The sequence below is a fragment of the Marmota marmota genome, unplaced genomic scaffold (assembly GCF_001458135.2).
Source record: "Marmota marmota marmota unplaced genomic scaffold, marMar, whole genome shotgun sequence".
In the NCBI taxonomy this organism is placed as follows: domain Eukaryota; kingdom Metazoa; phylum Chordata; class Mammalia; order Rodentia; family Sciuridae; genus Marmota; species Marmota marmota.
This window is the reverse complement of record NW_025999941.1, coordinates 15,146,512-15,173,371: the sequence shown is the minus strand read 5'-3', so window position 1 is coordinate 15,173,371 and position 26,860 is coordinate 15,146,512. Positions and strand designations below refer to the sequence as shown.

At 35.8% G+C, this 26,860-nt stretch overlaps 1 protein-coding gene across 4 annotated transcripts; it reads right to left on the bottom strand.

The window, feature by feature from the left end:
- Positions 1–2,255: 2,255 nt before the first annotated feature.
- CUNH3orf14 (chromosome unknown C3orf14 homolog) lies at positions 2,256–16,147 on the bottom strand. Of its 4 annotated transcripts, none has more exons than XM_015494494.2 (5): positions 15,989–16,147; positions 14,605–14,688; positions 12,742–12,865; positions 4,554–4,628; positions 2,256–2,651 (listed from the first exon to the last, which is right to left on the bottom strand). In XM_015494494.2, exons 2-5 carry the CDS (start codon positions 14,655–14,657, stop codon positions 2,517–2,519), a joined length of 387 nt encoding a protein of 128 aa, XP_015349980.1. In that variant the 5' UTR covers positions 14,658–14,688; positions 15,989–16,147; the 3' UTR covers positions 2,256–2,516. The 4 variants fall into 4 exon arrangements, with proteins under 4 accessions (XP_015349980.1, XP_048657167.1, XP_048657168.1 ...); XM_048801210.1 differs by having other exon boundaries at positions 16,031–16,119; XM_048801211.1 differs by having other exon boundaries at positions 15,958–16,109.
- Between the last annotated feature and the right edge of the window lie 10,713 nt (positions 16,148–26,860).

Genomic DNA, 26,860 nt, shown 5'->3' with positions numbered 1-26,860 from the left:
AGGGGGGGGGGGAATACAGATTCATAGTTTTCATGGAGAATGGTGGGTTGAGTAGAGTATGATAAGTACATTGATTCCATGGGGGAAGGGATAAGTAGATGAAATTTCTTTTTTCTTGATATTCCTACCAATTGTAGAAAAAATATATTTTTATATATGGTATTCCGCCCTTCTTCCCTGGAAAACAATGTTTGGAAATTCCTATGTAAAGCTAATTTGCCATTAAGAGTACAAAGCCCTTTAATGGGATATCCAGGTCCCTATGGGAATTTTTTTTTTTTTTTTTTATACAGACACCATGTGGTGCAATCTGTTACCATCTACAAGGCGGGTGGGGTGGGGGAGCTCTGCAAGGGCCAAGAATAAAGTCATCTCTGGGAGTTTTTGAGTTATTAGTTAAAATGGGGGGGGGGAATTGTAAAGCTGAAACCTGAAAATACCTTCCTTTCTGCCCTAAATTGCAATTCAGGGTATATTAGACTTAGATACAATGACAAAACAAACAAAAAAAACCCAGCAAGTTAATCAGTTTAGGAGAGAAAAAAAACTGAACCTTTTCTGAGATGGTTACATTGCCATTCATTTTGTATTTTAATCTAATCTACTGGTGATTTAATTTACAGATCTCAAAGGAAGTGTACGCTCAAATATTTGAGGACGTTAACGTATCAACCACTGTTTAATTTTGGAATGTGCCTACTTGCTTGACACAATATTTTACCAGCTAACAAATGTTTAGTCTTTTTTTTTTTCACTTGACTAAAGAGAAATAAGTTTCACATTGCTCCATTTCATTCACCTTCTTATGTGCATATGCTGGGGAAGATTGGATGTTAAAAAAAAAAAAAAACGAAAAAAAAAACACAACTTCCTCATGCTCCTTCCTACTACATCTAAATCTGTTTACCAATTCAAAGCTGCTAAAAAAACCTGCATTCTCCTGCTAAATCAACTGGATGGCTAGAAACCAAACTGTAATGTAACAGCAAAAAAATTTATCAATTTATTTTCATGACAGAACATTCTCGAGAAGGTATAAAATTGTTCTGGCCGCTATACCAGTTTTCTTATTTCTTCCTTTCTGTTTCTTTTTTTTTTTTTTTAAAGGCTTTTGGCTTTTAACCTGATACTTTTTATAGTTATATAACAGTTCTAATATTTCGTGACATTTTGTATTGTGACACCATAGATGAAATTGTTATCGGACTGACACTCTGTGCTGTTTATTCCTTAATTACAACTGTTAACACTGTAGAGAAGTGTGCTAATCTGCCAGCACATATTATGAAAACAACGTTATTGTTACCCACACCAACACCCACTCAACAGGATATTTCCAAGATGGTAGTTTAAAGGAACTTAGTAGAAGGATGGACATTTCAATAGTTTTTTTTAAGTTTGTCCTATTGTCCTTTTTTTTTAAAAAAAAAATACTTTACAATTTAAGTTAATTGTAATGTAGCATAGACCTTTTACTAGCAGAGGCTGCCTCTATAGTTAGAAAACTACCATTTTCTTTCTAGTGCTCGAGTACTTTATCTCAAAGCTGCATTGGGTTGTGACCTAAAGCTTTCTGACACTTATTTTTTTTTTTCCTTTACTGTCCTGGGGAGTGAACCAGTGGGGTTCTCTACCACTGCACAAGATCCCCAGCACTTTCTATTTTATATATTGAGACAGGGTCTTGCTAAGTTGCCCAGGCTGGCCTTGAACTTGTAATCTTCCTGCATCAGTTTCCTGAGTAGCTGAGATTATAGAGGTGAATCACTGCCCCTGTCTTGACTAACAATCTTTTCAGAAATAATTGAAAATAGAAGGGAGACAGAAGGACAGTTTAAAAATGAAAATATTAGGGAGGGATTATTTGTAGTCACAGGGTTGGCAATCCTTAAATAACCAAGTTAAAATCCCAAAACCATTTCCAGCTCTGATGGATCTCCTTTTTCAAAACCAAGGATGAGCCTTCCTGAAACTGGCTACTTATCCACTATTTTACAATTCATTTCTTTCCATCTCCAGAATTTTGGAAGATGTGGTTACCTGTGAAGCATGAAATTCTGTAAATCTATCTACTGATAAGTATGATACAAAAGTAGCTAAATGTCCCTGTTTATACATTAAAAAAAAAATTAGGCAACTACTTAATCTTCTACTTTTGTCCCCATAATAAAGTAATAAAAAGTAAAGATTCTAGAAAACTTAGAACCAACCTATTTAGATGAGAGTGATGTAAATATTTAAAATAGCACACACAATGCAGATTTAGTAACTTGTTTAATAAATAGTTCACCTTTAATATTAGTTTTTAACACTTTCAGGGGTTTGGTAGAAAGCAAATTCATGACCTTGGGATAGTAATAGATGATAACTAGAGACTTCTCAGTAAATTCTTCTGAATTCATTGTCATTTAGGAGTTAATTGAACAATATGAACCATGTTCAATTCCCAAAGTTCTTGCAATTATTGTTCTTTATTTAGCTTTATTAAATAATTAAAAAAACAGGATGCAAAAAAGTTATTGCTGTGTCTCATTTTGAAGGGTGTTTTCTGCTTTATTTTGATTTTCAACACCAATAGGATATGGTGCTCTTCCTAAAAGAAACTGTTCCCATTTGGGAATATATTCTTCTACCGATGCCCAGTAACGAGTCTGAAAAAAAAATCCAAAAGTAAAAAAGCATATCAAGCAATTGAACTTGGCTCTTCATAATAGTCTAAATGTTTATTCACTTAAGTGTGTGTGTGCGTGTACACACACACACACACACACACACACATATACATAGAATGAATTTCCTCTACAGAATATTTTATGTTAATTTTAGAAAAAAAAATCTGGCTACTTACTAGTGTTAATTTTCAAATTTCTCAGTAAAACCAGAGCCTGGCAGAATTACAGGTTTTAGAATTTTATTGTGATTTTACACGCCCTCTTGTGGCCAACCTTGTGATTATTGCCAGTTGTGTCATTTATGGCTATAAATCATTAAATATGTTAGCTTAATGTTCCAGATCTTTCTTATACTAAATGATACCAAAATGATACCAAAATGATTACAGTGAAGTGGTCAAACGTGAATACTTTCTTCAGAATTACATAAAATGATTTGACCTGGGATGAGATCGGGAATGGAACTCTAACTAGTATGTTACAGTCTAGGAGTCAGATGGATTGGCCCCTTAGGTATATGGGAGATATGTATCCATTCTACCTTTTACAAATCCGTGACATTTCAAATTGAAATTTGTCTTAAATTTTTTTGGTATGACCAAATACTATCAATACAGCTTAACCATTTTTTAGTACACATAGCTGGAAATTTGAGATGCTATATTTTTATTGGTTGACTCTAGTGGCGTCTGGCTTTAGAAGTTCATGTAACATTGCTGTGACTCGGAGCTGTGATGGTTTCTTAGGTAACTGTCCTAAGGAGACTAAAGAGAGCTACTGTGAAAATTCCTGCATCATAGGAGACCATTTTCTATGAGATCAACACTACCAGTCCCATTTGGGGCAGTGCATCCAATGAGTTGGATAGCACTAGGAACACATAATTATTTACACTGATCACTAAAAACGTACAGTGGCTTTGACAATTAAAAATGCTGAGGGATTCTCCATGTCTATACAATCTATGCCTGTGGTCTCAGAAGCAGCCTGACGTTTTTAAAATAAAGGGTCATCCTGCTGTGCAAGACTAGCCAAGAAAAATACCATCCAAGGCCTGTGCTTGGGAGTTTCTCTGCCATTCACGGCTGGATTAACCCCTATTGTGTGGGCCCTGTGCTTGCCAGGGTAAGGTATTGGAGAATTCAACAAAGAAAGAGACGCTTGGAGCATGACATTGTACCACAGCTTTTTCTCTCTTCGATCACTGCCTTTTCTTATTACCCTAGATGACATACAAAATTGAGGGCAAAATTCTCATCCTTTAATTTTGAGTCCATTCATATCCCCCGTTGGGCAGAAAGCAAAATTGCCATTTGAAAAGGGTTATTAAAAATACATAATAGAACCTATTCTACATGAAGTAAATTCCCATTCATCACAAACACATTCATATACCAAATATGGTTCATTTTTGCAAACATCTTCTCACCCTGCTCTTGAACTGAGCTAAATCAAACAGACAAAAGCCACACTGTCATGTATGATAATGTGTACTTAAATAGCTTTGGTTGAATTTTGGTGAAGGGACAGAACTGCTACTTCTAACAGGAAAAGCACTCTGGTTAGGCATGCTGCTGCCTTAAGGTTTACATCATGTTTTCTGTGATTTAACAGGACTGTTGTTTCTAAGGGAAGAGGGGTAAAGACCTTTAAAAAAAAATTCCATTAGATTAAAAAAAAAAGTTATTTTCATCAAAATCCTTTCTAATTACTACCTATAAAACATGGTATTGTGGATATAAAAAGATCAATTGAACACGTCTTGCTTATTTTGATGAATAAATAAATCTGGGTAATACACACATGTAACCACTGTTTACTTTACAGTACCCTACTGATAGGGTGAGGTCTCGGTTACTTTTGTTCCCTTAAGAGTCTCACCTCAAGAGAAACCACTTCAGGCCGTGGATCTGGGTGAATCCTGGTCTGCAGAGATTTTTCTGCTGCTTCTATATCCTGTATATAGAGAGAACATTTTATCATCAAAGTGTATTTATGTAATACAAATGACACCTATCCTACCAGTATCTACACCCTAAATCTCTCACCTCAGCTCCTCTCTAGACCCACAGTTTTAACTGATGGAGGGACATTGAGGTAGGAGAACTGACTATAGCTCAATTAACCAGCTTCTACTAAAGAGTGCAGGGTTTCTGATTTTAAAATAGAAGAGGGGGGTGGTATTTTTACATTTTGCCTTTTCACTTTGAATAGCTGGTAAATGCCAGTAATTTTTGCAAAAAGAACTTCCTTTAAAAATGCTCAGAGCATTAACTTAGTTTTAAGATGACCTAAAAACAACCAGACGAATGAAATAATCAAGAATCCAGGTACAAAAACAGATACTCAAGTCCACACTGTGCTAACTTTAAAAATGATGAGTTCCAGTCTCCCCTGATGATGCAAATGGTACATTAATTAGTGGCACACATTTTGTTGGTTCAGCATTTCATCTTTAAATTTTTTATATTGATGCAAACATTTCACATATTTAAAAGAAGTTCAGTGAGGTGCCTTAGTACTTTTTGCCAAGACCTTCTTACTAAGCTATCCAGATTTTGAGGACTAGATTTCGATGTTAATTTCAATGATAAATGTTATTGCTAGGTAGTGTATTATTCAGCTGATGGCATTCAAACACTGTGCTTTAATTTGTAGTTACACTGTGCTTTAATTCATAGCTTAACTTGTAGAAACGTGTATTTTCTCTCACAGTTGTCAAAACACCAGGATAACTAAACTTATAACCTGGTACAATTTTTTTTTTTAGCTTCATACATGCATGAAACATTTGCCCAGTTATTGTAGGATTTTGCAAGTTGTTGCTGAGACCTTTGAACTTCGTTTAAAAACACTCCCCACATTGGCACCTATTTTTGTCTGGTGTCCACTTACTAGTTTATCAAGGTCACAGAGGCCTGGCTTCAAGGCCATGCAAATTTTGTTTCTCCTTGGAGCTTAGTGAATTGATAGAAAAGAGGAAGTTCTCTTGATCCCCTGCACGCATTGGAGCAATCTAAGTAGAGGGCTGTTGGACAGACGGAGAGAGATGGAAAAGGGCGTGGGAGTGGGGTGTGAAGAAGCCAAAGCTGAACGGGAGAAAAAAGATAGCAGATGGTAGCGGCGGGAGCAAGGAATGGGTGTGAAATGTAAAAGGGAAAAACAGGAAATTCCCTAAAGGGACTCCCCAAAGTTGCACAACCATTAGTGCACCTGCTGTCTAGAGGAAGGTGATTTGAAGGGGGGGGGGGAAAACCAAAACAACATCAATTTGGGGTTTAAAAAATTGATCTATTAGCATGACTAACCCATCTCAGAGGTTTACATCTAAGATGCACACTGAAGAGTGTTTGATGCCAACACAACAGACATGGAAGCCTAACTCTTCTGTGATTATGCTCAGATTTTACAAGGTCCTGGAAAATTATTTCTTACTTTTAGAAATCCAGTCACCAAAACACAAAGAGAATAATCACACCTTCAATTGTGCCAATATTCTAAGAACAGTTTATAAAGCTATTGTTAGTTGTAGATCTAGGTGTTACTAGCACTGTAGACAGTATTATAAATGTTTTTCTTGAAGACCAGAAAATTAAGATGCTGATTATCTCTTTAGAAGAGCAGATTTGCAAACAAAAGAGCAGATATGGGCAGACGCACGTGGGCTGGGAAAGCAGGACTATGGTGAGACAGACTTTCATGTCTACCCCAAGATTACCACATCTCAGAAAAGCCTCTTTCTTATATTTAGTGATATTTTACATAGATGTTTTTTGTTCACCTCCCTTTCCCTGACCCCTCTCTCTTACCTCCTCTTTCTCTTTAGCTGGCTTCTTTTTCTTTCCTTGCTTCTAAGTGTGGGTTTCTTAAGAACTGTGATATCTGTCTTCATATTTTTACCCCATATCCTTTTAAGATTATGTCTCATCTAGTTCCAGGTATCTCTGTAGATGACTGGCCAACCTGGCATCCTAACCCTTACTTCTCAACCGAATGAAAGGAGGCTCATCTTTTTCCCACTTGAATGAGTGCTGGTGGGAATTCCTTACTCAATAAGTACTTACAAAGTCCTCTGACTTATGCCAAGAGTATATATCATTTCACTTCTACCCACACCTGTTGTGAAACTGCTTAAATGTTCTAAAAAGTGTGTGCTTCTCATGCACAAGATTCAATCCCCAGCACAGCATGCCCACATGGGTATATACACAAAGAAAGAAAAAGAAAAAAAAAATTCTAGAAGTAAGCAAGGCACAAGTTTTAAGTTGTCTGTCATTTTGAGTAGCAAGAAACCTTGTGAAATCCCATTCATCCTAGCACATGAATCACCCTTTTGTCCAGTGTATCTACAGTGTATATGCTATCTGCCTGTTAGTCACTTAGCAGTTATCTGGGTTATCAGCTTAGTTGCCACAGTATCACAGTGCTTATGTTTAAGTTATCCTCATGTAGTAGCCTGCTGCCATGTCACAATGTCTGTCAGTCACTTTACTTCATCTCATCATACTGGCATTGTATCAGCTCACATAATCATAAAAAGGGTGAGTATAGTATAAGATTTTGAGAGTGAGGGAAAGAAAACATTCAGTTTTTATTACGATATACTGCTATAATTGTTCCGTTATTCTTTGCTGTTGTTACTTTCTTACTGTGCCTAATTTATAGGCTGAGCTTCATAACAAGTTTTTATGTGTAGAAATAAATAGCATATATAGGATTAGGCATCATCTGCAGTTTTAGGCATCCTCTGGAGGTCTTGGAACATATGTCCCACAGGTAAGGAAGGGTCTACTATATGTAGTTATGTTGGTATTGGAAAATTCTATGGGAAATGGAATTTTAGGTTTGAGAAAAAAAAATCTATAGGTGCAAGGTTTTAAGTTAAGAAACTTGCAATCCTATAATTAAATTGGAAGTACTGATAGATGCTCTTGTATTTTATCTTTAAAAAATGATCAAATGAAGTTGCAATAAATAGTCCTGGTGCCCAAATTGAGGGCTCTAAATATATTTCCTGCCAAAAGGAGCCAAGACTCCCTGAAGCAATGACCAATTCCTGGTGTGGGCAGCAAACATACCCAGTAAGCCTAGATAGATTACTTTCTTTCAGATAATTTTATCAAAGACTATCGAGATCATGTCAAAGACATTCAGGAGCTAACTTGAAGAGGCTTCCACTTTGTAAAAGTGCCATAATTTAAGCATAAATAAGAATTTAAAAAATTGTAATTTTTTAGGTTTTCAAATTCCAGTTAAATTTAAAACAAAACAATACCTCAGTGATCACCTCTGGAGGACTGCTGTAAAAACAATATTATTTTTAAAACTAAATATAGGACTGTGGCTGTAGCTTAGTGACAGAGTGCCTGCCTAGCTGGCGTGAGGCTCTTGGTTCGATTCTCAGCACCACATAAAAATAAACAAATAAAATAAAGGCATTCTGTCCATCTACAACTTCAAAAAAATTTAAATAAAAATAACTAAATATAGGGCTGGGGGTGTAGCTTAGCATGTGTGAGACCCTGGGTTCAAAACCCAGAACTGCAAAAACAAAATACACACATGTGTGCACAAAGTCACACCATTAAAAATAGGGAAAGATCAGATACTCTGCATACCTTTTCCTATGTGAACTGGATATCAGTGTAACCAAGTAATCGAAGAGGGAAAGATTCCCTTCATATAAATAATCAGCAATTGAATGAGAAGGAATAAAAAAAATCTGAATATCACTCTTTGCAACCTCTAACACAGCAAGGCAGTGCTCATCAATGACTGCCAAATTACAAAAGGAGAGACATCCATCCATTGTAGAAGTTTTCGTTCCCTAAACTTCAAACCTGTGTCTGCGAGGCCCCTTGATCTGCCCTGTTGATACACTAGCCATTAGCCTCCTGTGGCTACCAAATACTTGAGAAGTGGCAAGTCTGAGTTAAGATATACTTAAGAATAAAATATACATGGAATTTTGAAGACTCAGAAAACATTTTTATAGCCAACATTTGAAATATTTTGTATATGCCTCACTAAAAACATTATTTTAGAATAATACATTTCATCTGTTTCTTGTCTTAAAAGGTGGTTAGTAGAAAACTTAAGTAACTAGCCATCCTGGGTGGCAGTTTGGTCAAAGGCCCCATTTAACTGCCAGCTGTCCTATGGACACTTCCAGATCACTCTTCAGAGGAAGCACTCATTGAATCTCTGATCTGTAGGAGTGTTTTCCTCTTCTTTCTTCCTCTGGCGTATGCTTCTGGCTTTCTCATGAGATGACATTATTTTCCACAGAACTGCCTTTCTGTGTAAAACTAACTTTTCTGGGGAGGTGTTGGGGAGAAATTACAGTTTGTATCATACAAGTATTTATGGTAACAAAATCCTGTTTCTTCTGAAATTCACACTAATTATACTTATATTTCTAAAAGGCAGATAAATTCCACTTAACTAATTCTAATAGAGGAAAATATCTTAGCCTGTGTTTTCCAAGTTAACTTCAGTTTAATGACATTTATGACTGGACCCTGATTGTTTCTTCCTTATTTATATTCACAGCCGTATATTCACTAATATGGTCAGATATTAGTCGGGATTATTATGTTCCTTATTCTTTGATATTCTTGACAATTTATTTTTCCAAATGAATTTTCAGAAACTTACTGAGTTCAATGCAAAGTTTTGTAATTAAAAAAAAAATCTATAAAAAACTTTGTGACAAGTGACTTTAGAAAAACAACAGTCTCCCTAGTTGGGATTAAGGCATATGTCACCTTTTAAGCTTTCTGCTAAATCTCGTGGTGTAATAAGTAGTTTTATAGTATCATGAATAACCCTTGTTAAGAGCACATCCAAATATCTTAGAATTTTATTATTAATGTGAATCTGATCTCTTTTCTGGTTGTATACATAGAATTGCTATTAATTTTTGTACTTTTAATCTGTTAATTTGATTCAATTCACAAAACTTAGCCTTTTAAAGTATATAACCATATAATATAAAATGCTGCTGTTGTATCTTCCTTTTCAAAAGTTAAAGGCCATTAACTTTTAATGTTTATTATATTGGTTACAAGATCTAAGAGGTCAAATGATGGATGATAATAGAAGCCATCCTTATTTGTTCCTATTTGTTACAGTACAGATTTTAATGGTACCATTTTTTAAGGCGTGTGCAGTACTTTAGAAATACCTATCCTAGAGGTAACTTAACTTGTGTCTGACAAGAGGCATTAGGAATAGTTACCCTACGGTTTCCTCATCTTGAAAGAATTGGCCCAGATTAGGGTTTTTCGGTTTTTAGTGCAAGAGCCACACATCAAAGAAAGGCTTTGGATGGGGCTTTGGGCCAAATCAAGTCCATTTTTATTTATTTTGTGTCTTTAGAAAAAGTTTTAATGCTAAAAATGTTTTAAATCTTTTAGATGAGACTCTAATGTAATATCTATGTCATTTAAAGTTTCTCCTGAGAGCTAAAGTAGCTCAGTGGTGGAATGATTCCCCTCCCCTGAAAAAGTTCTCTCCCATCTCAAAATTCTGTAATTAACTCCTATTTATTATAGTGACTTATATAGTAGAGCCATGAACATTATTTCCAAAATTAAAAAAAATGGGGGAAAGCAGGATAAAGTTGTCTATATAATTATTCAAAGTATGTATTAAAAGAAAAGGGAAAAGACTACTTTTAGCAACAAGCACTATGTCTGATGTAATAGGTGCTCAAACAGTGGTTACTAAAAGACTGAGAGGAAATATACAAAAGTGTACTTAAGTCCAGATGGGTAGGATGGTATGGATATATAGTGATTCACCTTTTTCTTTTAAATGTTTTTTTTTTTTTTTAAATATGAGAATATATTACTTTGGTAATCAGGGGGAAAATGCCATACCAAACTGAAGTTTCTCACAACTATAAAACCAGGTTCATTATTTTTCTTATCTACAAACACTCCTTGACTTATAATGGGATTATGTCAAAAAAATCATAATTTGAGACTACAGTGTGAAAATATATGTAAAGCACCCATCCTACTGAGCATCCTAGCTTGGCCACACAGCACACTATAGAAAATCACTTGTTTCCCTTGTGATCTTGCATGGCTGGTTGGGAGCTGCCTAGCTCTGCTGCTGCCCAGCATCCCAAGAGTAGCTTACTGCATATTGTTAGCCTGGGTGTCAATTAAATTCACAACATCCTAAAGACAAAAAAGTGTAAGCTGAACTATTGTAAGTAGGGGATCATCCATACATGACAATTTCTTAGCTTTGCTTCTTTAAAAAAACATTTTTTTTAGTTGTAGATGAACACAATACCTTTATTTGTTTATTTTTATGTGGTGCTGAGGTTCAAACCCAGTACCTCACAAGTGCTAGGCAAGTGTTCTATCACTGAGCCATAACCCCAGCCCTTAGCTTTTCTTCTTAATTCCAGTTTTTCTATTCTTGTTATCACCTTGCATCTAAATAGTAAATGAATCTTTCTTAAACACCCACTCATATGTTTCTGATATTAGTTTGTATTTTTCTTTTGCTTAGACACTGTCACTACTTTATTATCTCTACAATATTATCTCTGCATATTAAATCTCAACTTCTTTTGTCCCACAACATACATTGTTTCCTGTGAATCTGCACACTAGTTACCTTGTAGTACCATGAACATTCATAAGGCCATTTATTTTTTCTGCTCTTGGCTCTTTTTGCTAAGAATCCAATGGAATACCTTTTTTTTCTGCCTATTCAAATATAAATGAAGCCTTGCTTCCTCTCTCAGACCTCTCAGAATATTCTTCCTCTCAAACATCGTTATGTACCTATTATCATATTTCATATCATTTAGTGTTTAATCACATGAAGTCTCAGAGTTCCTGATATTAGGGAGTTTATAACCTTTTATCATCAACTAAGCCTTGATGATCAACTAATTACCTTCATATCAAGAACTATGATTTACAGTTATTTCACTGTCTCCACTTTCAGCTTCTGTGCATTCATCAAATACTTGCTCATTAAAAGGACACCACTTGAGAACCAAATATCACATCATTTGCTTCAGGTAGGTAGCAATCAAGCATTCTAATTTAGTTTTTCTAACTTTTCACAGCAAATTCCAGAATACCCTATATATTTCCATTTAAAAATAAATATTGCTAACACCATTGGGCAAGTAAGACATATGGCAATATAGAATGCTTTGGTAGCACTATGGCTGTGACTTAAATTACTGTGGATCAAACTGCCAGAAGCTGAGAAGATAACTGAATTTTCCTCTTCCTTTATCCTCTAGTGAGGATAGAAGATAACTGTATCATGCCTATCGATGAAAATATTTAACAATAAAAAACTGAAAACACTGCTTTATAACTTAAATAATATAGTCTTACTACCAAATGTTTTAGTCATAGGATCTCTTGGAAGCTTGAATGGAAGCAAACTTTAGGGTTTTAATTATGGATGAAGCCACAATTCTGGAAGCAAAGTATAGCAAGCAGCCAAAAATGTTACACATATGATTTTACTCCAAATGGGCACATTGGCCAAATGGTGAGGCCCTGCGCAATCATACACTTTGACCACCTCCTCCATAACCATCAAAAGGATCTGGGAAATCTGCTATAGTAGACATGAATTTTGTGTGTTGACTGTGGTTCCAAGAGGGCAAAATCAAATTGTTCTTATTTTTATAATGCTTAATGGTTTTGAGTTGGATCTAAGCACATTACAGGTACTTTAAGGTCTTTCAGGATCTTCTTTCAAATAAAAGAAGATGGAAAATGGAAAGGGACACCTTCTGTTTCTTACTTCTTGCACAATGGAGACTTTAATATTCCTTGTGTAGTTATTGATTTTTCTGGATGTTTGAAAACATTCATTTTTCATGAATTTTTTTTTTCATCTTGAAAAATGAGAACCCATATGTTATCTGTCTGATGAACATGGGTTTGAAACAAGATACTCCCCCATTAATTCTACCTATTACTCAACAAAGAGTCATATAAATGAAAATAATGAAATTCACGTAAAATGTTTTTGGAAAGGTGGGAAACATCTCTGCACTTAAGTCATGGAAGCTTACCTTTAAAAGACTAAGATTCCTTTTAAAAGCTGTCTCAGCTGCTTGCAGTTGTGATCCCTTTTCTGTGTTTTGATTTCCAAATTTATTCTGCATTTGTTGAAGTAATATTAATCTTTGTGATACTCTAGAAAAAGTGAAGAGTAGAAAGAGTGAAAAAAATTAAAAAGCAAACATTTTATTGCCTGCCCAGTATACAAAGCTCATTTCTCAATTGCATCTAATTTCAACTCAAACCTGTTTTGAAAGTCAGATATGTCATCAACTAATGGGACAGTGAGTAACTTAAGTAGTTCAATAAGTCTTAAGTCAATCTGGGTGAAATTATTTTTTATTTTCATTAACATTCTTTATATATGCTTGTAAGTACATGCTTCTGTTTTTTAGCCTCTGGTCTTCTGAAATTATTTTAGAGTGTTGAAGATATGTTTTAATTTTTGGTGAAAATGCAAACTGTAATACATATCTATCTCCTTGTACACATAGTTATATATACCTCCCCACACACATACATTGATATAACTTGCTATATGAAACCTTCTGCTTAACACTTCAGTACCCCTGAATCTCATGTTACACATTTAGAATTGTGCTAAACTTCCATATGTTTGAAGAAGCAATAAAAATATTTTTTCCCTCTTTTTCCAAGAGAAAGATGATGGTTTGATATATGAGTGAGAGGCAGTGTGTATGTATGAATGCTGACAACAAGGTAAAACAGTACTTGAAAGAAGATGTAAAAAGTAATTAAATTCTCAAACTACTTCATTATATATAATATACTTAAAATTTTCTTGCTGCTCAAGTGCTCATTTAGTCTTAAATGATAAGAAAATATGTCAGATGATTAAAAACACATAAAAGTATAGCCATTTTCAGATAGTTGTGGAGGTTTTCAAGAAACGCCATTTCACACAGGTGTCTTAAAGGTAGAATTAAAAACTAAGGACTTTGAACAATCATTTTTTTGGGTAGTGAGTAGGGAGACAGGGTTAGAAATTTATTTTAGAAAGCCAAGGAGAAGGACCTGGGTAATTAAGTAAATGAAAGTCAGAGGAGGGAGAGGACTAATATTAAATATAAGAGCAAGACTGGCTGCACAATTTGTAGGACCTGGTGCACAATGATTGAGGATTATGACATCAGGGTATTAAACCAAGTTCAGGGCCAGTGACTGTGTAGGTCACATACCCATGAAGGCCCTCTGGTAAGAGACTTAGAGAAGCCCATGAACCCATTTTGTCCCCTCGTCTCAGATGTGGAACACCTATTAAAAACTTAAGTATAGTAAGTTTATATTTATACATAGTTATATAGTACATAATTATGTAATGATATAAATTAATATAATAATAAAAATATAGGCTCTAGACTGTGATTTTGAATCAATTTTAATGCACCTTTTCCAATTTCACTGACATATTTGCAGAGTTGAAAATTGGGGACTTACTGGGTTAAGTGTCATTGTGGAGCTAAGGGGAAGAAGAAGAGTGAATTTATCTAGATATTAGTAACAAAAGGTAAAAAAGATAGAAAAGAATTATACCTTTTAATCCTGGTTTTTCTTAAGAAACAATGAAAATTCCTTATGCCCAAATCTTTTTTTATATTTATATTTTAGTTGTAGTTGGACACAATACCTTTATTCATTTATTTTTTTCAACTTGGTGCTGAGGATCGAACCCAGGGCCTTGCACGTGCTAGGTGAGTGCTCTATTGCTGGGCCACAACCCCAGCCCATGTGCAAATCTCTTAGGTGTCAGAAAATTAAAATGACACACTTTCAAAATTTTAATCTTCACTGTGTTTCGCTAATGAAATCATTATAACTTCTATGTTTGCATTATACTTTTTAAAAAAACTTACATTTCCTCATGTCTTTTAGAAAGGCGAACTTCTTGAGCGAAAAATGAAGTCATCTTTAATCAAAGCTGTGGCATAAGCTTTCTTCTAAAATAATAAAAACATTTAAAGTTACTTCTACCACATCCTCAGCTATGCAGTATTTGATTAGTATCTTAACCCATTGGTTCTTTCAGAGGAGAAATGGAAACTTAAGATATAGTAATGTATAAAATGAAAGAATTGCACTTAAATACATTTTTATTCAAGATGATTAGTTTTTCATATGCCAGATCCATCTAAGGACACTATGACTCAGGTGAATTCAAATACTTAACATTTCCCCGTTTTTCTTTTTTCAAACTCTAACCTTCATCAGAATTAAAAACAAGCAGCTGGTACTAAGACGAATGAACACTTTATTGTATCAACAGATAGAAAAAAAAAATCCAGTGTAAAATTCAAGGCAGGAATACCATTCCTTATTGCATGTGCACGCGCACACACACACACACACAAACACACACATAGACAGAAAGGCAAACAAGTATGAGAACCAACTGGAAGCTCATGGTCTTTCCTTTACTGGAAGACTGCCCAGTTCTACCACGTCTCTTCCAAATAGGAAAGTATTTTTTCATGTGTAATTGTAAGGAAAAGCACAAGTTAGTACCTTCACCTTACCCTGGCCACTAAGAGCTCTCATTTTCAAGACACACTTGGTTCACCTTGGTTAAAAAGCACGGACCAGAGCTGTTAGAGCTCTAGCACAAAGCTTTCAAGAGCCCAAGCCTGAAGACACATCTGGATGGGCATAAAACCAGAAGGTGCCTGACCTATGGACGGGGGGGCGGGGTAAAAGAAAGGAAAAAAGGAAAATTCCTTCCTGGAATGAGGATATTTTTTCCTTAATTAAACACTGATCATGAATTAGCTGCCTGACTGACCAACATCCAGGCAAAATCTGAACTCTTCATTCACACACAGCTTTGGCTGTAGAGCGTAGAGCGCTGAGCCCGGCGGAGGGAAGCTGGCAGCCGGCCTGCCTTCATGGGGTTTCCCTCCTAAGGCCTGGCGGTCTTTCCTCAGAACCGAGGACAGCATTCAGTCGCCCCGCTAGCGGGCCAAGGTCGAATTACAGATATTTTCCTGCTAAGGCTAATCCTCCTCGCCGCTTCTCTAGCATCATAGAAACTAGAGTTGATTGATGCAGCACTGAGGCAAGGCCGGAAAGTCGGTCCACGGCAACTTTTCCGTACCTCTACGGCGCTTCAGACAGGGCAAATCGCGCGTTTTAAACCAAGATTCGCTCCGAGTCAGCCCTTTGACCCCCCCCCCCCCAACTCCCCCTTCTTTCTGAAATACTCAAGAACTTTCCTCATCACCCCGGCTCTTCCCTCTTCCTCACCGGCCCTGCAGACATCTATGCGGTGGTCTGATAGTCATGCACCGACGCACCACCGTAAGGACTTCGCTCACGGAGCCCACCGACAAGCTCTTCCGGGAAAGCGCACTGCACAGGCGCAGAGGACGGGGCGCCATCTTTATGCACGCACATGCGCTACGACGTCACCACAGCTTTATAAAAGGCGCGTGTTGCCTGAGTAGGTTAGTGACGCGTGGCTGCTTTGAGGAGAAGGTTCGTGTCTGGTAGGCAGTGCGCGGGAGGTGCCCAAACGGGTACTTAGGAACTTGGGGGGAGAAATTTCTTTTGGTGATGGCTGCGTTTCAAACTCTTTTATACTCGAATTTGCATATGTTAAAAAATACTTCAGAGGGTGGAGCTGGTTTCCTAGGAACCGCTTGTGGAGAAAAGCTCTGCAAAGTAGTCCTAAGTGTTTGATTGAACTTCCCGCAGAGTTTATTCAGCAAATACCTGTGGAGTAGCCTGAAGCACCCTACCTTGGGTGTCCCAGCCGCTGTCTGCTGTCTGTCTGTAGTTTGCAACCCCAGTATTAAATCCCTACCTTCTGGCTCCCTATCCTCTTCTTCCTACTTATGTTTCTGCACCACACAGTAATGTTCCATATACTTGCTCTTTTGTTTATGAGCACACCCACCACTAGAATCCAAACTCCTTAAGAACTGATATTTTTGTCTCTTGGGGTGCCGTTTCCTCAGCAACTAGAACTGCTGTAGGTACTCAGAATTTTTGAGTGAATTGGTGAAATAATTCTCACTAAAGCTGTTTCATGGCTCAGGAGGAAAAGGGAAGGTATAGGCGATTGAGACTGGTCACATTATGAGCATGTAAAAATATAGCATAATGAATCCCACTGTGCAGTTCTAATGCACTAATACAAAACAATTTCCCAGAGCTCTGTCTTCAGTTGGTAGGACTGTTCCACACCCTTAACACTTAGTAAAGATGACAAATAGATTCTGGGTTCCAGGAGTGAATCAGGGCTTTTGCATGGTTACAGACATTTTATATTTTATGCGAGTAGGTAAATGAAAACTTTTCTTTAAGTCGGTAATAAGTTACATGAAACAGAATACTGAGAGACTGCGCATTAAAGCATTTGTACGTTGCTTCAGACAAACTTTGCTTTCGTCCCTGCTTTGCATAAGTTTTCATAGCAGCATGGTTGGGACAAACTGTGGTCTTTCACCTTTGAGTCCAGCTCTTTCAGAGGTCATTGTCTGTCTTAAGGAGGAATAGTTTGGAAAATTTCTTGTGACATTTAGGAAAACAGTAACCAAAAGTAATAACAGAGACTTAAAGGTTATCAAGATAGACTACTATAATTTATATTTTCTAGCATTCCATAGAAATGCTCCTCTAAAGGATTTACTTTTGTAACTCTCCTTGTGACATAGCAGTATGCTATGAAGCAGTAAGCACAGAAATGTGTACATGAGAGTATGTCTGGGAAGAGCATTGAAAACAGTGTTTTTTCATAGTTTTCACTAGTTTTGAAGGTTTTATTTCTGGTAGGGTATTTAAAAATGGAGTCTTGACAGTAAAAAGTGGGAGAAATAATTGGAGAAGGTAAGACTCCTGAGTATAGAAATGCAGACAGATAAGAAAGGCTTCAGGATGGAAAAAGAAGTGACAAACTTAGCCAGATTCAGCGATTATTTTATTTCTTTCTATTTCAAAGACTTCAAGCTATAGTAAATTCTGTTATAGTTTATATAGAACCATTTTTTTTAAAAAACTTTTTTGCAGTACTAAGTATTGAAACCTAGGGATGCTCCTACCCATTGAGATACATTCTCAGCCCTTGGTTTACTTTGAGAGAGGGTCTTGTTAAGTTGCCTGGGCTGTCCTTAAACTTGTTATCCTCCTGCCTCAGCCTCCTGAGTAACTGGTATTATAGCTGTGTGCCACCACACCAAGCTAGAGAAAGCCATCTTTTGTGTTTTTCTGGGTAGGTAAGTACAAAGAACATCAAGAACTTATAGCTGAAATGAAGCTGATTTTTTTTTTAACACTTTCAGGAATTTGATAAAGCAATCCAATTGCCTTTGTATCTGCTTTTCTTTATTTTGATAAAATCATTAGAATTTCACCTTGCTTCATATTTGTACTCTGATCATTTGACTGTGGGAAAATATTCTACACTCAATATATCTGAAATGTTTTAAATTGGTGGATTTTAATCAGAAATAATTTATAACCAGATACCTCTTTAGAAGTTTTTGTTAGTGAACCAAGTATCAGTCTAGGTCTAGTTGTTACCTAAGAGGGGAACTTTTTTTTTTGCTGGTCATGACTCAGTTCACTTTATTAACAAGAATAACTCAGTTCCCCAGGACATGCCCCATTTTTTTTCTGGAGGATTTCAAAGTCCATGTGCTGTTTCTTTTTTCTTTTTTTTTTTTTTAATTTTTACATAGATGGAATATAATTTCTAATTTTTCTGAGTATATATATTGTAGAATCACATTGGTCATACAGTCATATACATACATACAGTAATAATGTCTGTTTTATTCTACTATTTTTCTTATCCCCATATCCCCTGCCTTCCCCTCCCTTTACTTCCCTCTGTCTAATCTAAGGTAACATTATTTATTTATTTTTTGCATTACAATTCTTAATACACATAAATACCACGCTTTTGTATTTCTGTTTATATATAAAGTATTTTGACATCCAATTCAAGTCTTCATACATGTACTTTGTATGATGACTATCGCATTCCACCGTCCTTGTTATTCCCCTACCCCTTCCCTTTCCCTCCCACCCCTCTTCCCTATCTTGAATTCATCTGTTCCTCCCATGCTTTCCCTCCCTATCCCACTATGAGTCAACCTCCCTATATCAGAGAAAACATTCAGCATTTGTTTTTTGGGGATTGGCTGTCTTCACTTAGCATTATCTTCTCCAACGCCATCCATTTTACCTGCAAATGCCATGGTTTTATCTAAGAGGGGAACTTCTAACTCAGGGATGAAAATGAAAAATTTCATAGAAATGAAACCAGCCAAGTTTGGGGAATACACAAAGGCAAGGTTTTAACTGGGGTTCCACCTGTAGGGAGACAGCATTGAGTGGAACACAGGCTGTTTCCTCAAAAGATGTAAACTTTTGTTGTTTTGCTTGAGTTGGCTAAAATTCATTAATTTTCCACTGACTGGGGCACTTCCAAAAGATGGTGGTCTTGTGAGAGCCTTGAATATTGAACAGTCATGGTCAGTTTATCCCAGGAACTGCTGAGTTACTCTTGCAACTGGTGCCATTATCCTGTGCAAACATCCTGGCCTTATAGCTTAATTTGGGACTTACGATAGGGCTGATGAACTTTGGTTACCTGGGCTGCTGTATCTGCTGAAAAAGCCCAAGAGCTGTGTAGTAGAAAACGCAAATCAGTTTTAATATGTCTATATTGAAGGCAGTCAAAATATCTATGTGCAGACCTGAGTAGACTCTGACCCAGAGGTTAAAGTTGCAAAGGAGAGAGACACAGTATGAAGACAGAGATGTCAAGCCTTTTTATCACATTGCAGTAGCTGATCAGACATCTGCAGGTCCAAGTGAAGAATCTATTTTCTGTAAAAGCAGGCTTCGGATCCCTGAAAAGTAACGTAGGAAACTTCTGTCACCATAACCTACATGTCAGAGATGTTATCTGCAACAAAACTAGTAGGACACCAATAATGTATTGCCCAGTTTTGTTAACTTTAAAAGTCACTAATTTTGTAGGTAACTAAGAACAAGTGAAGCTAGAGGTATACTTAGATTTTCCCCCTGGTAACAATTTCATCTTGTGCAAACATTGTTGTTGTTGTTTTTTTTTTTTTTTTTTTTTTTTAAATCAGGTTCTCATGACAGGCTTGCTGAAAAGCACAAAGGTAGAGAACCCACATGCCATGCACATTGTGCTCAGGGGTTTATTTCATCATTCCAGCCTTTTGTCCCTCCATGGTGGTCCCTGACTATCTCACAATCAGATAAAACACTACAGTAGAGAAATCATTATCACAGATGGTGCATACATTATAGACATTTTTGGCTAACAAGGTCTTGCTGATAAAACTATGCTTAACCTTACAGATTTCCAATGAGAATTTGCATGTGCCTTTTCCTTCCTTAGGAAAGTAAATGAAAACCTCACCACTTTTAAAATTGAGTTTAGAAAAAATTAAAAAATTTTCACATTGAGAGCACACATAATTGTTGGAAACCATTTTTGTATGCATGGTAAATATATATACTTCTCATATTTCAGTAATTTAAAGCTCACACAAATATGTCAAAATATACTCTATTGTTATGTATATCTAAAAAGAAAAATAAAAAAAGCTCACACAGTCCTTTTGCCTTATACTGTTGCCTTTCTATCTGTGTATAATTTATAGAAGTTGTGTTATTGTTTTGCAATCCTGTCTCTGATTTCTCACTCTTAATATATTCACTAGTCTATTACTGTTTAGGTTTTTTTTTTTTTTGGACTGGGTATTGAACCCAGGAACACTTTGCCACTAAGCTACATCCTCAATCTTTTTTATTTTTTATTTTAAGACAGGGTCTCATTAAGTTGGTTAGGGTTTCACTAATTTGCCCCTGGCCATGAACTTGTGCTCCTCCTATCTCAGCCTCCCCAGTTGCTGGGGTTACAGGCATGTACCACTGTGCCCAGCCAGTCTTGAAGTAGGCATTTTCTCATTGTGTCCTTCTTGCTTGGTTCTTTATTCTCTCCATTTTTTCCCCTTTTGCTCTTATAATCTTGTAACTTTATTATTTATGATTGATTAAGCAACTAAGAAAGTTTTAAAAGCATACTTGAACTATGTTTGAATGGTAAGCATTGCTGCCATTCCCATCTTTTCCCCCATCTTTTCGCAATGCTTATTGCGAAATGTCTTGTTTAAGACAATCAATCATCTTGTACTAGCCAGCTTCATTTTCGTTTGCTATATGTATCCCCTTGAAAACTTTCATATGACTTCCTTTGAAAGAATGCAAGTTGCAGTTTTACTGCTTTGCAACTTCTTTGTTTCAGGATCTAATGATGTGAAAAATATAGTCAGAAAATGTTGTTGTGGTTTAATGCCTTTGGGATAGTTAGTTAAATGAAGGACATAAGTATTTTTATTTTTTTTATGTGAAAACAGCAAGAAGAAAATGTTCTCTCTCTCTTTTTTAACACTTCTTCTGAATATATTGCTTCTAGGGCACTGAGTCTTATTTTCGAATCTTTTTTTTTTTTTCTTGTAAAAGTATCTCTTGATTTCCCATAATTTCTTAAATTGAAAACTGAGTGATTGTACTGATTGTTTATTCTTGTAAAATCCTCCAGTTTGGTTATGAATGCTAATTTTAACGTCAAGGTATTTAAAAGTTCACTTGTTTTAATATATACTTGGGATTTGGATAGTTATCAAATTTTTCAGGGGTAAAAACATGAAAAAACTCTTTTTGCGGGGGGGGGGTCTGCCTTTTCTGGACTCTGAAAAAAATACAAATTGGAATCATAGAAACAGACCATGAATTTATTTTTAATGTATTTTCTTAAGTCCAAATGTGTATTAGATTGCTTATATTGTCTTATTTACATAATCAATAGTAGTGTTTTAGTTACATTAAATACAAGTCTTTTCACTCAACTTAAAATGTTTACAGTAGGTACAATTGTTAATTTGAAAAGCTGAATAATGGTTTTAATTTTATAATTTTGGTGTCCGAAAAAAATATTTGTCATGAAATAGAGGTTAAATGTGTTGGCTTATATGCCTAAAATTTTGAAGAAGAATAGTTAGAGGGGAAAAGAAATGGATTCATTTTTAACTCTAGATGGCAGTTAAACACAACTAACAAAGATCAACTTTTTTTGAAACACAGAAACACAAAAATAGTAAAACACACACATAAACGTGCATTTTGTCTTACCATCCAGTTAATTATACTCTCAATGTGATGTCTTGCATTGATATACTAAATAAACATGTATAAAATGTAATTATACACAAGTGAAACATGGTGGAGGCCTGTACCTGCGATTTTTTTTTTGAGCTAGTAATAGTGTATACACCTGTGCATTGCTTGTATTTTCTTTTGTAATTCTTTTTCCGCACTCAGATTATTACACATTTAATTCTTGAAATGTTCAGATAGAAACAAAGCCATTTTCATGAAAAAAATGTGTACTGTTAAAGACTCAGAAATCTAGCATAGATATCCATGCATGTCTATTTGAGATTGCATTTTCTTTTCCTTTGCTTTGCATTTAAAATACATTTTTACATGTAAGTATTTAATTCACAGTGTTGGCCTGTTGCTTCAGGGTACTAAAATTGTGTTTCTAGCATGTATAAGGGAAAGGAAAAATTGCTGGATCGTGGTTCTCATCTCATAGTCTCAGCTCTTTGAGTGTCTTTTCAATACACTTTTAGAATGGAATTGTCTCTTGTTTATGATTACCATATGCCATAGGATGTCTAGCACATAGTACAGAAGGACTTAGGAGAGGCCTAAAGTGTCTCATCTGACTTGTCAGATGGCTTAGAAAAGGAAAAGTTTAGCTCTAAACATTTTTATTCTAGACTTTATGGGAAATAACTGACTCTCGTTGAAAGGATTTATTTGATTCTCATTTCTTGTAGTTATAAGTTTATGTTTTGAGTCTGTCTAAATGGTGAATTATTGTACAGACCTCAACTAATGCCCATGTTGGGGGGGCCTCACTGTCCCCACTCTTGTAGACCTTGTGAAGTTGTTGTAAGGAATGTTGCTTTCAAGAAACAAAGGTGTGGAAGTATAGATGAGCCTCTAGAATCTAGAACCTCATTGAACACTTCAGATCTTGGAATTAGTGATTACCTTTAGGTTGTTTGTAGAATACATTTTGAGTAGAATCTCCAAGAACTGTGATCACATTGGAGAGCTCCTGTGACAGACTGAAGCCATATCTCTGGGCTCCATACTCTTTGTAGCAGTTCTTGGTTCCTAATAGGTTCTTGATAAATACCCGTTTAAAGTTGACATAATGATAACACTGTTTTCTTTTTTAAAAGCACAACTAAAAAGTCTTATGTTACCCAAATACTGAAGTGAAAGAATTTATCCATTTCTTTTAGAGAAGCTTGTATTAGGACTTTTTAATTTTTTTTTGTTTTAATTAGTTATACATGACAGTAGATTGCATTTGTGCACTTTAATGTATTATATATAGAGGGAATATAATTTCTTATTTTTCTGATTGTACATATTGTAGAACCATATTGGTCATGCAGTCATATATGCACATAAGGTAATAAAGTCTGCTTCATTCTGATGTCTTTCCTATCCCCAAATCTCCTCCCCTCCCTTCACTCTCCTCTAATAAAGTAACTCTATTCTTCCCTAGTGACCCCCATTGTGAATTAGCATCTGCATAACAATAAATAGAATTCCTGCTCACCTCCCACAGATTGTTGCCTTGCAAGAATAAAAGGTACCAGAGCTGCTGATTTTTAAAGTTCAGACAAAAATATGACTTTTTGTGGAAAATCATCTTAATTCCTTGTATTAGTAAATAAGCCAAAATTTACAAAGCAAAGATTTTAAAACATACCAGTGGAATGACAGTATGTAAACTTTAGTATGTAGAATTCTCATTTTAGCTCATTTTTATATTTTAAAATTGATTTCTTAAAATCTTTTTTGCAATCCAGTCATTCTTCTTTGAGGATATGATGTAGGATAGAAGAGCCTGGACACCCGAGGCATTTTTTTTTTAGTCATTTATTTATTTATTTATTTAATTTTTTAAAATACATGACAGAATGTATTACAATTCTTATTACACATATAAAGCACAAATTTTCATATCTTTGAATAAAGTATATTCATGCCAATTCACATCTTTATACATATAATTTTTTTTTGCATTACAATTCTTAATACACATTTATACCACAATTTTTCATATCTCTGTTTGTATATAAAGTAGGTTGACACCCAATTCGTATCTTCATACATGTACTTTGGATAATGATGTCCATCACATTCCACCATCCTTGCTAATACTTTGCCTCCTCCCTCTCCCTCCCTCCCCTCTTCCCTATCTAGAATTCATCTATTTGTCCTATGTTCCCCCTCCCTACCCCATTATGAGTCAGCCTCCTTATATCGGAGAAAACATTCAGCATTTTTTGGGGGGAGATTGGCTAACTTCACTAAGCATTATCTTCTCCACCTGAGGCATTTTTAGGAAGCGGGTTTATTGACTAAGGGTTCAGAGGAGCTATCTCCCAAATCATTCTCTGTACAGAGAAGCTGGAAATTATTTGAACTTTATGCCCAGTGGGAGGGGGTTGAAGATTTACATTTTGTAGTTTTATTCTCAAAGAATTACCTTAAATTGAAGTTTTGGGAGTGTCACTGTGTGCTACTTACTTTGTGTCCAAAAGCTTAAGTACTAAAGGACTGTGTGATCATTTCTTTATTAGTTTTGTCTATTTTTTCTTCTACAGTCTTTTGTATGATTATAGTAAACTTACAAAAATGTGAATCGGAACTGGTAAAGTCCCCTTCTTCAACCTCCACACTGGCTTTCCATGGCAGGAGTAAAACCCACATTCCTGCATGTCCTTGCTTGAACAGAGGTCCCTCTTAACTCTAAAGTCATCTCTTGTCCAGGTTCCGCCTTGTTCCTTGTGGTCTTGCTGATGCATGCCATGCTTAGTCTCATTTCAAGCACATTTGCACTTTGTGTTCCCTTTGCCTTAGAATATCTTCCACAGAACTTTACACAGGTCACATCTTAAGAAAGGTCCTGCCCACTTCACCAAAGATAATCCCTTTTATCATAATTTCTTACCTTTATCATTTTTTTTCCTCAAACTTATGATGAACCCAGGGCCACTTAACCAGTGAGGCACATCCCTAGCCCTCTTTCTGCATTTTGTTTAGAGTCAGGGGTCTTGCTGAATTGCGTAGGCCTAGCTAAATTGCTGAAGCTGGCTTTGAACTCAGATCCTCTTACCTCAGCCTCCTGAGCCTCTGGGATTATAGGCATGCCCCACTGGGCCCAGCTGCTTTATAATTTTTAATAGCACTAACTTTTACCTGATAAATGTTTGCTTACTTGTCTTTTTAACTGGTATATGCATTTTAGGAGGACTAGAGCCTTGCCCATCTTGATGATAGCAGTATTCTTAATACCTAAAACAGGAACTAGTCCTATAATGCTTAAACAATTGCAAAATTAATAAAGTCTAGATAGCTGTTGTGATGTTGTGTAGCAGAAGAGAGATTTCAAGATTGGGAAGGGCTTTGGACCGGGGATACTACAGATTATGGTCCAGGTGCCTCAGTGTGGTACAATAGACCTTTTGCCCCCAAAGCCCCCCAAAGCTTTTTCTCAGTATTAGAAATTTGACTTCCTATATTGTATGACAGAATTAAAAATGGTGTCAGACATGCTTTATAGAACTAAATTAAAATAAGTGACCTTTAAGTTTTGCATGTGGACTACAAAGGCGCAGAGATTTAAAATTACTGATGTGGTATTTGCTTTGCTTTATATTATCCTTAATATGGGTAAACTTTTGATAAAGAAGCATTTCACAGTAGAGACAGCACAGAAAAATGTTATATGGTTAAAATAATTCAGCCTTGTTGATTTTTTTCGTGAATATTTTTGTTGTTATAATTTTGTTTTGCATGTGAACTTTTTTTTTCTATAAAAGATAACAGAGGTGGGTGAGAATGGAACATTCATTTATTTCATATACCCAAAATATATACCAAAGCTGTATAATTTTCTAGTTCAAATGAATTTCTGACTACTAACATACATTCAGATTTCTTCTAGGATCATCCCCCCCCCCATGATAGCTTTATTATCTGTTGAGTGCTTATGTGATTTTATGGAAAAGTCTGTGGGGAAAAAAATGTTGTTTATGTAAATTTGCTTCTCTTTCAACTTTTAAATATATAAATATAGTTAAACTATAAAAATTTCTACCTTGATTGGTTAAGGGTAGACCACACTTAATCAAAGCATGTATAAGAAAAGAAATGCTGAAGTAGTAAACTCATCTTCCTATCCCAGACGTAATAGAAATTGTATCCCAGTTTGTGCTGTGATTAGAACTAAGAGGTGTGACCTTCACAACTGAAATGTGAGGGCATACTTCACTGGTATTTGGTAGAAAGGCAGTGTGTTGAAATAACAGTATTGCCAAATTAGAACTCCTGGGTTCTGTTCTGGGTTTGCTACTTTAGAACTCAGTTTCACTGAAGGAAAATATTGCTTTCTTTTTCTGCAGGATACTTATGAGGGCCAAATGAGAAAATGAATATGAAAGTGTTTTCAGAATTGAAAGGCACTGTAAAATGTAAGGTTTTCATGTTAAAGTGGCATTAATGGAAAGAATAGATCTATTTTATTAGACTATATCACACATTTTAGTACTAAGTTAGTGTAAAAACCTTATAGATTATTTAATTTGTAACATGGATCTCTCCATGGACTCAGTTTCCCTTGATTATAAGGCTCTGGGGTGTTTGTTTCTGATTTACTATATGAATTTCTAGTTTGTATTTTCCCCTCCCCTCCCTGCTTCCCTCCCTCACTGCCTCCCTCCCTCCCTTCCTTCCTCCCTCCTTCTCTCTCCATGATCCTTTTCTTTTCTCCTTTGGTATTGGAGACCAAATCCAGGACTTTGTTTGTGCCAGGCAAGTGCTCTTACCACTGAGCTGTACCTGCAAATCATGAGCTTTTTACTTTTTTAATTGAGTTTTGTGAACTGATTTTCCCATGTCTTTTAGACTCATAATTACTGAGAATTCATCTTTTGTTCTGGAAAGTTAAAAACGAATTCTTAAAAGTCACTGATAAGTAAA

Excerpts from the sequence above, each read along its gene's own strand:
- CUNH3orf14 (XM_015494494.2), bottom strand. The coding sequence starts at position 14,657 with ATGACTTCATTTTTCGCTCAAGAAGTTCGCCTTTCTAAAAGACATGAG. Across the intron at positions 12,866-14,604 it reads TCTAAAAGACATGAGGAAAT|AGTATCACAAAGATTAATAT; the intron begins GTAAGTTTTTTT and ends CACTTTTTCTAG. Across the intron at positions 2,652-4,553 it reads CTGAAGTGGTTTCTCTTGAG|ACTCGTTACTGGGCATCGGT; the intron begins GTGAGACTCTTA and ends TTTTTTTTTCAG.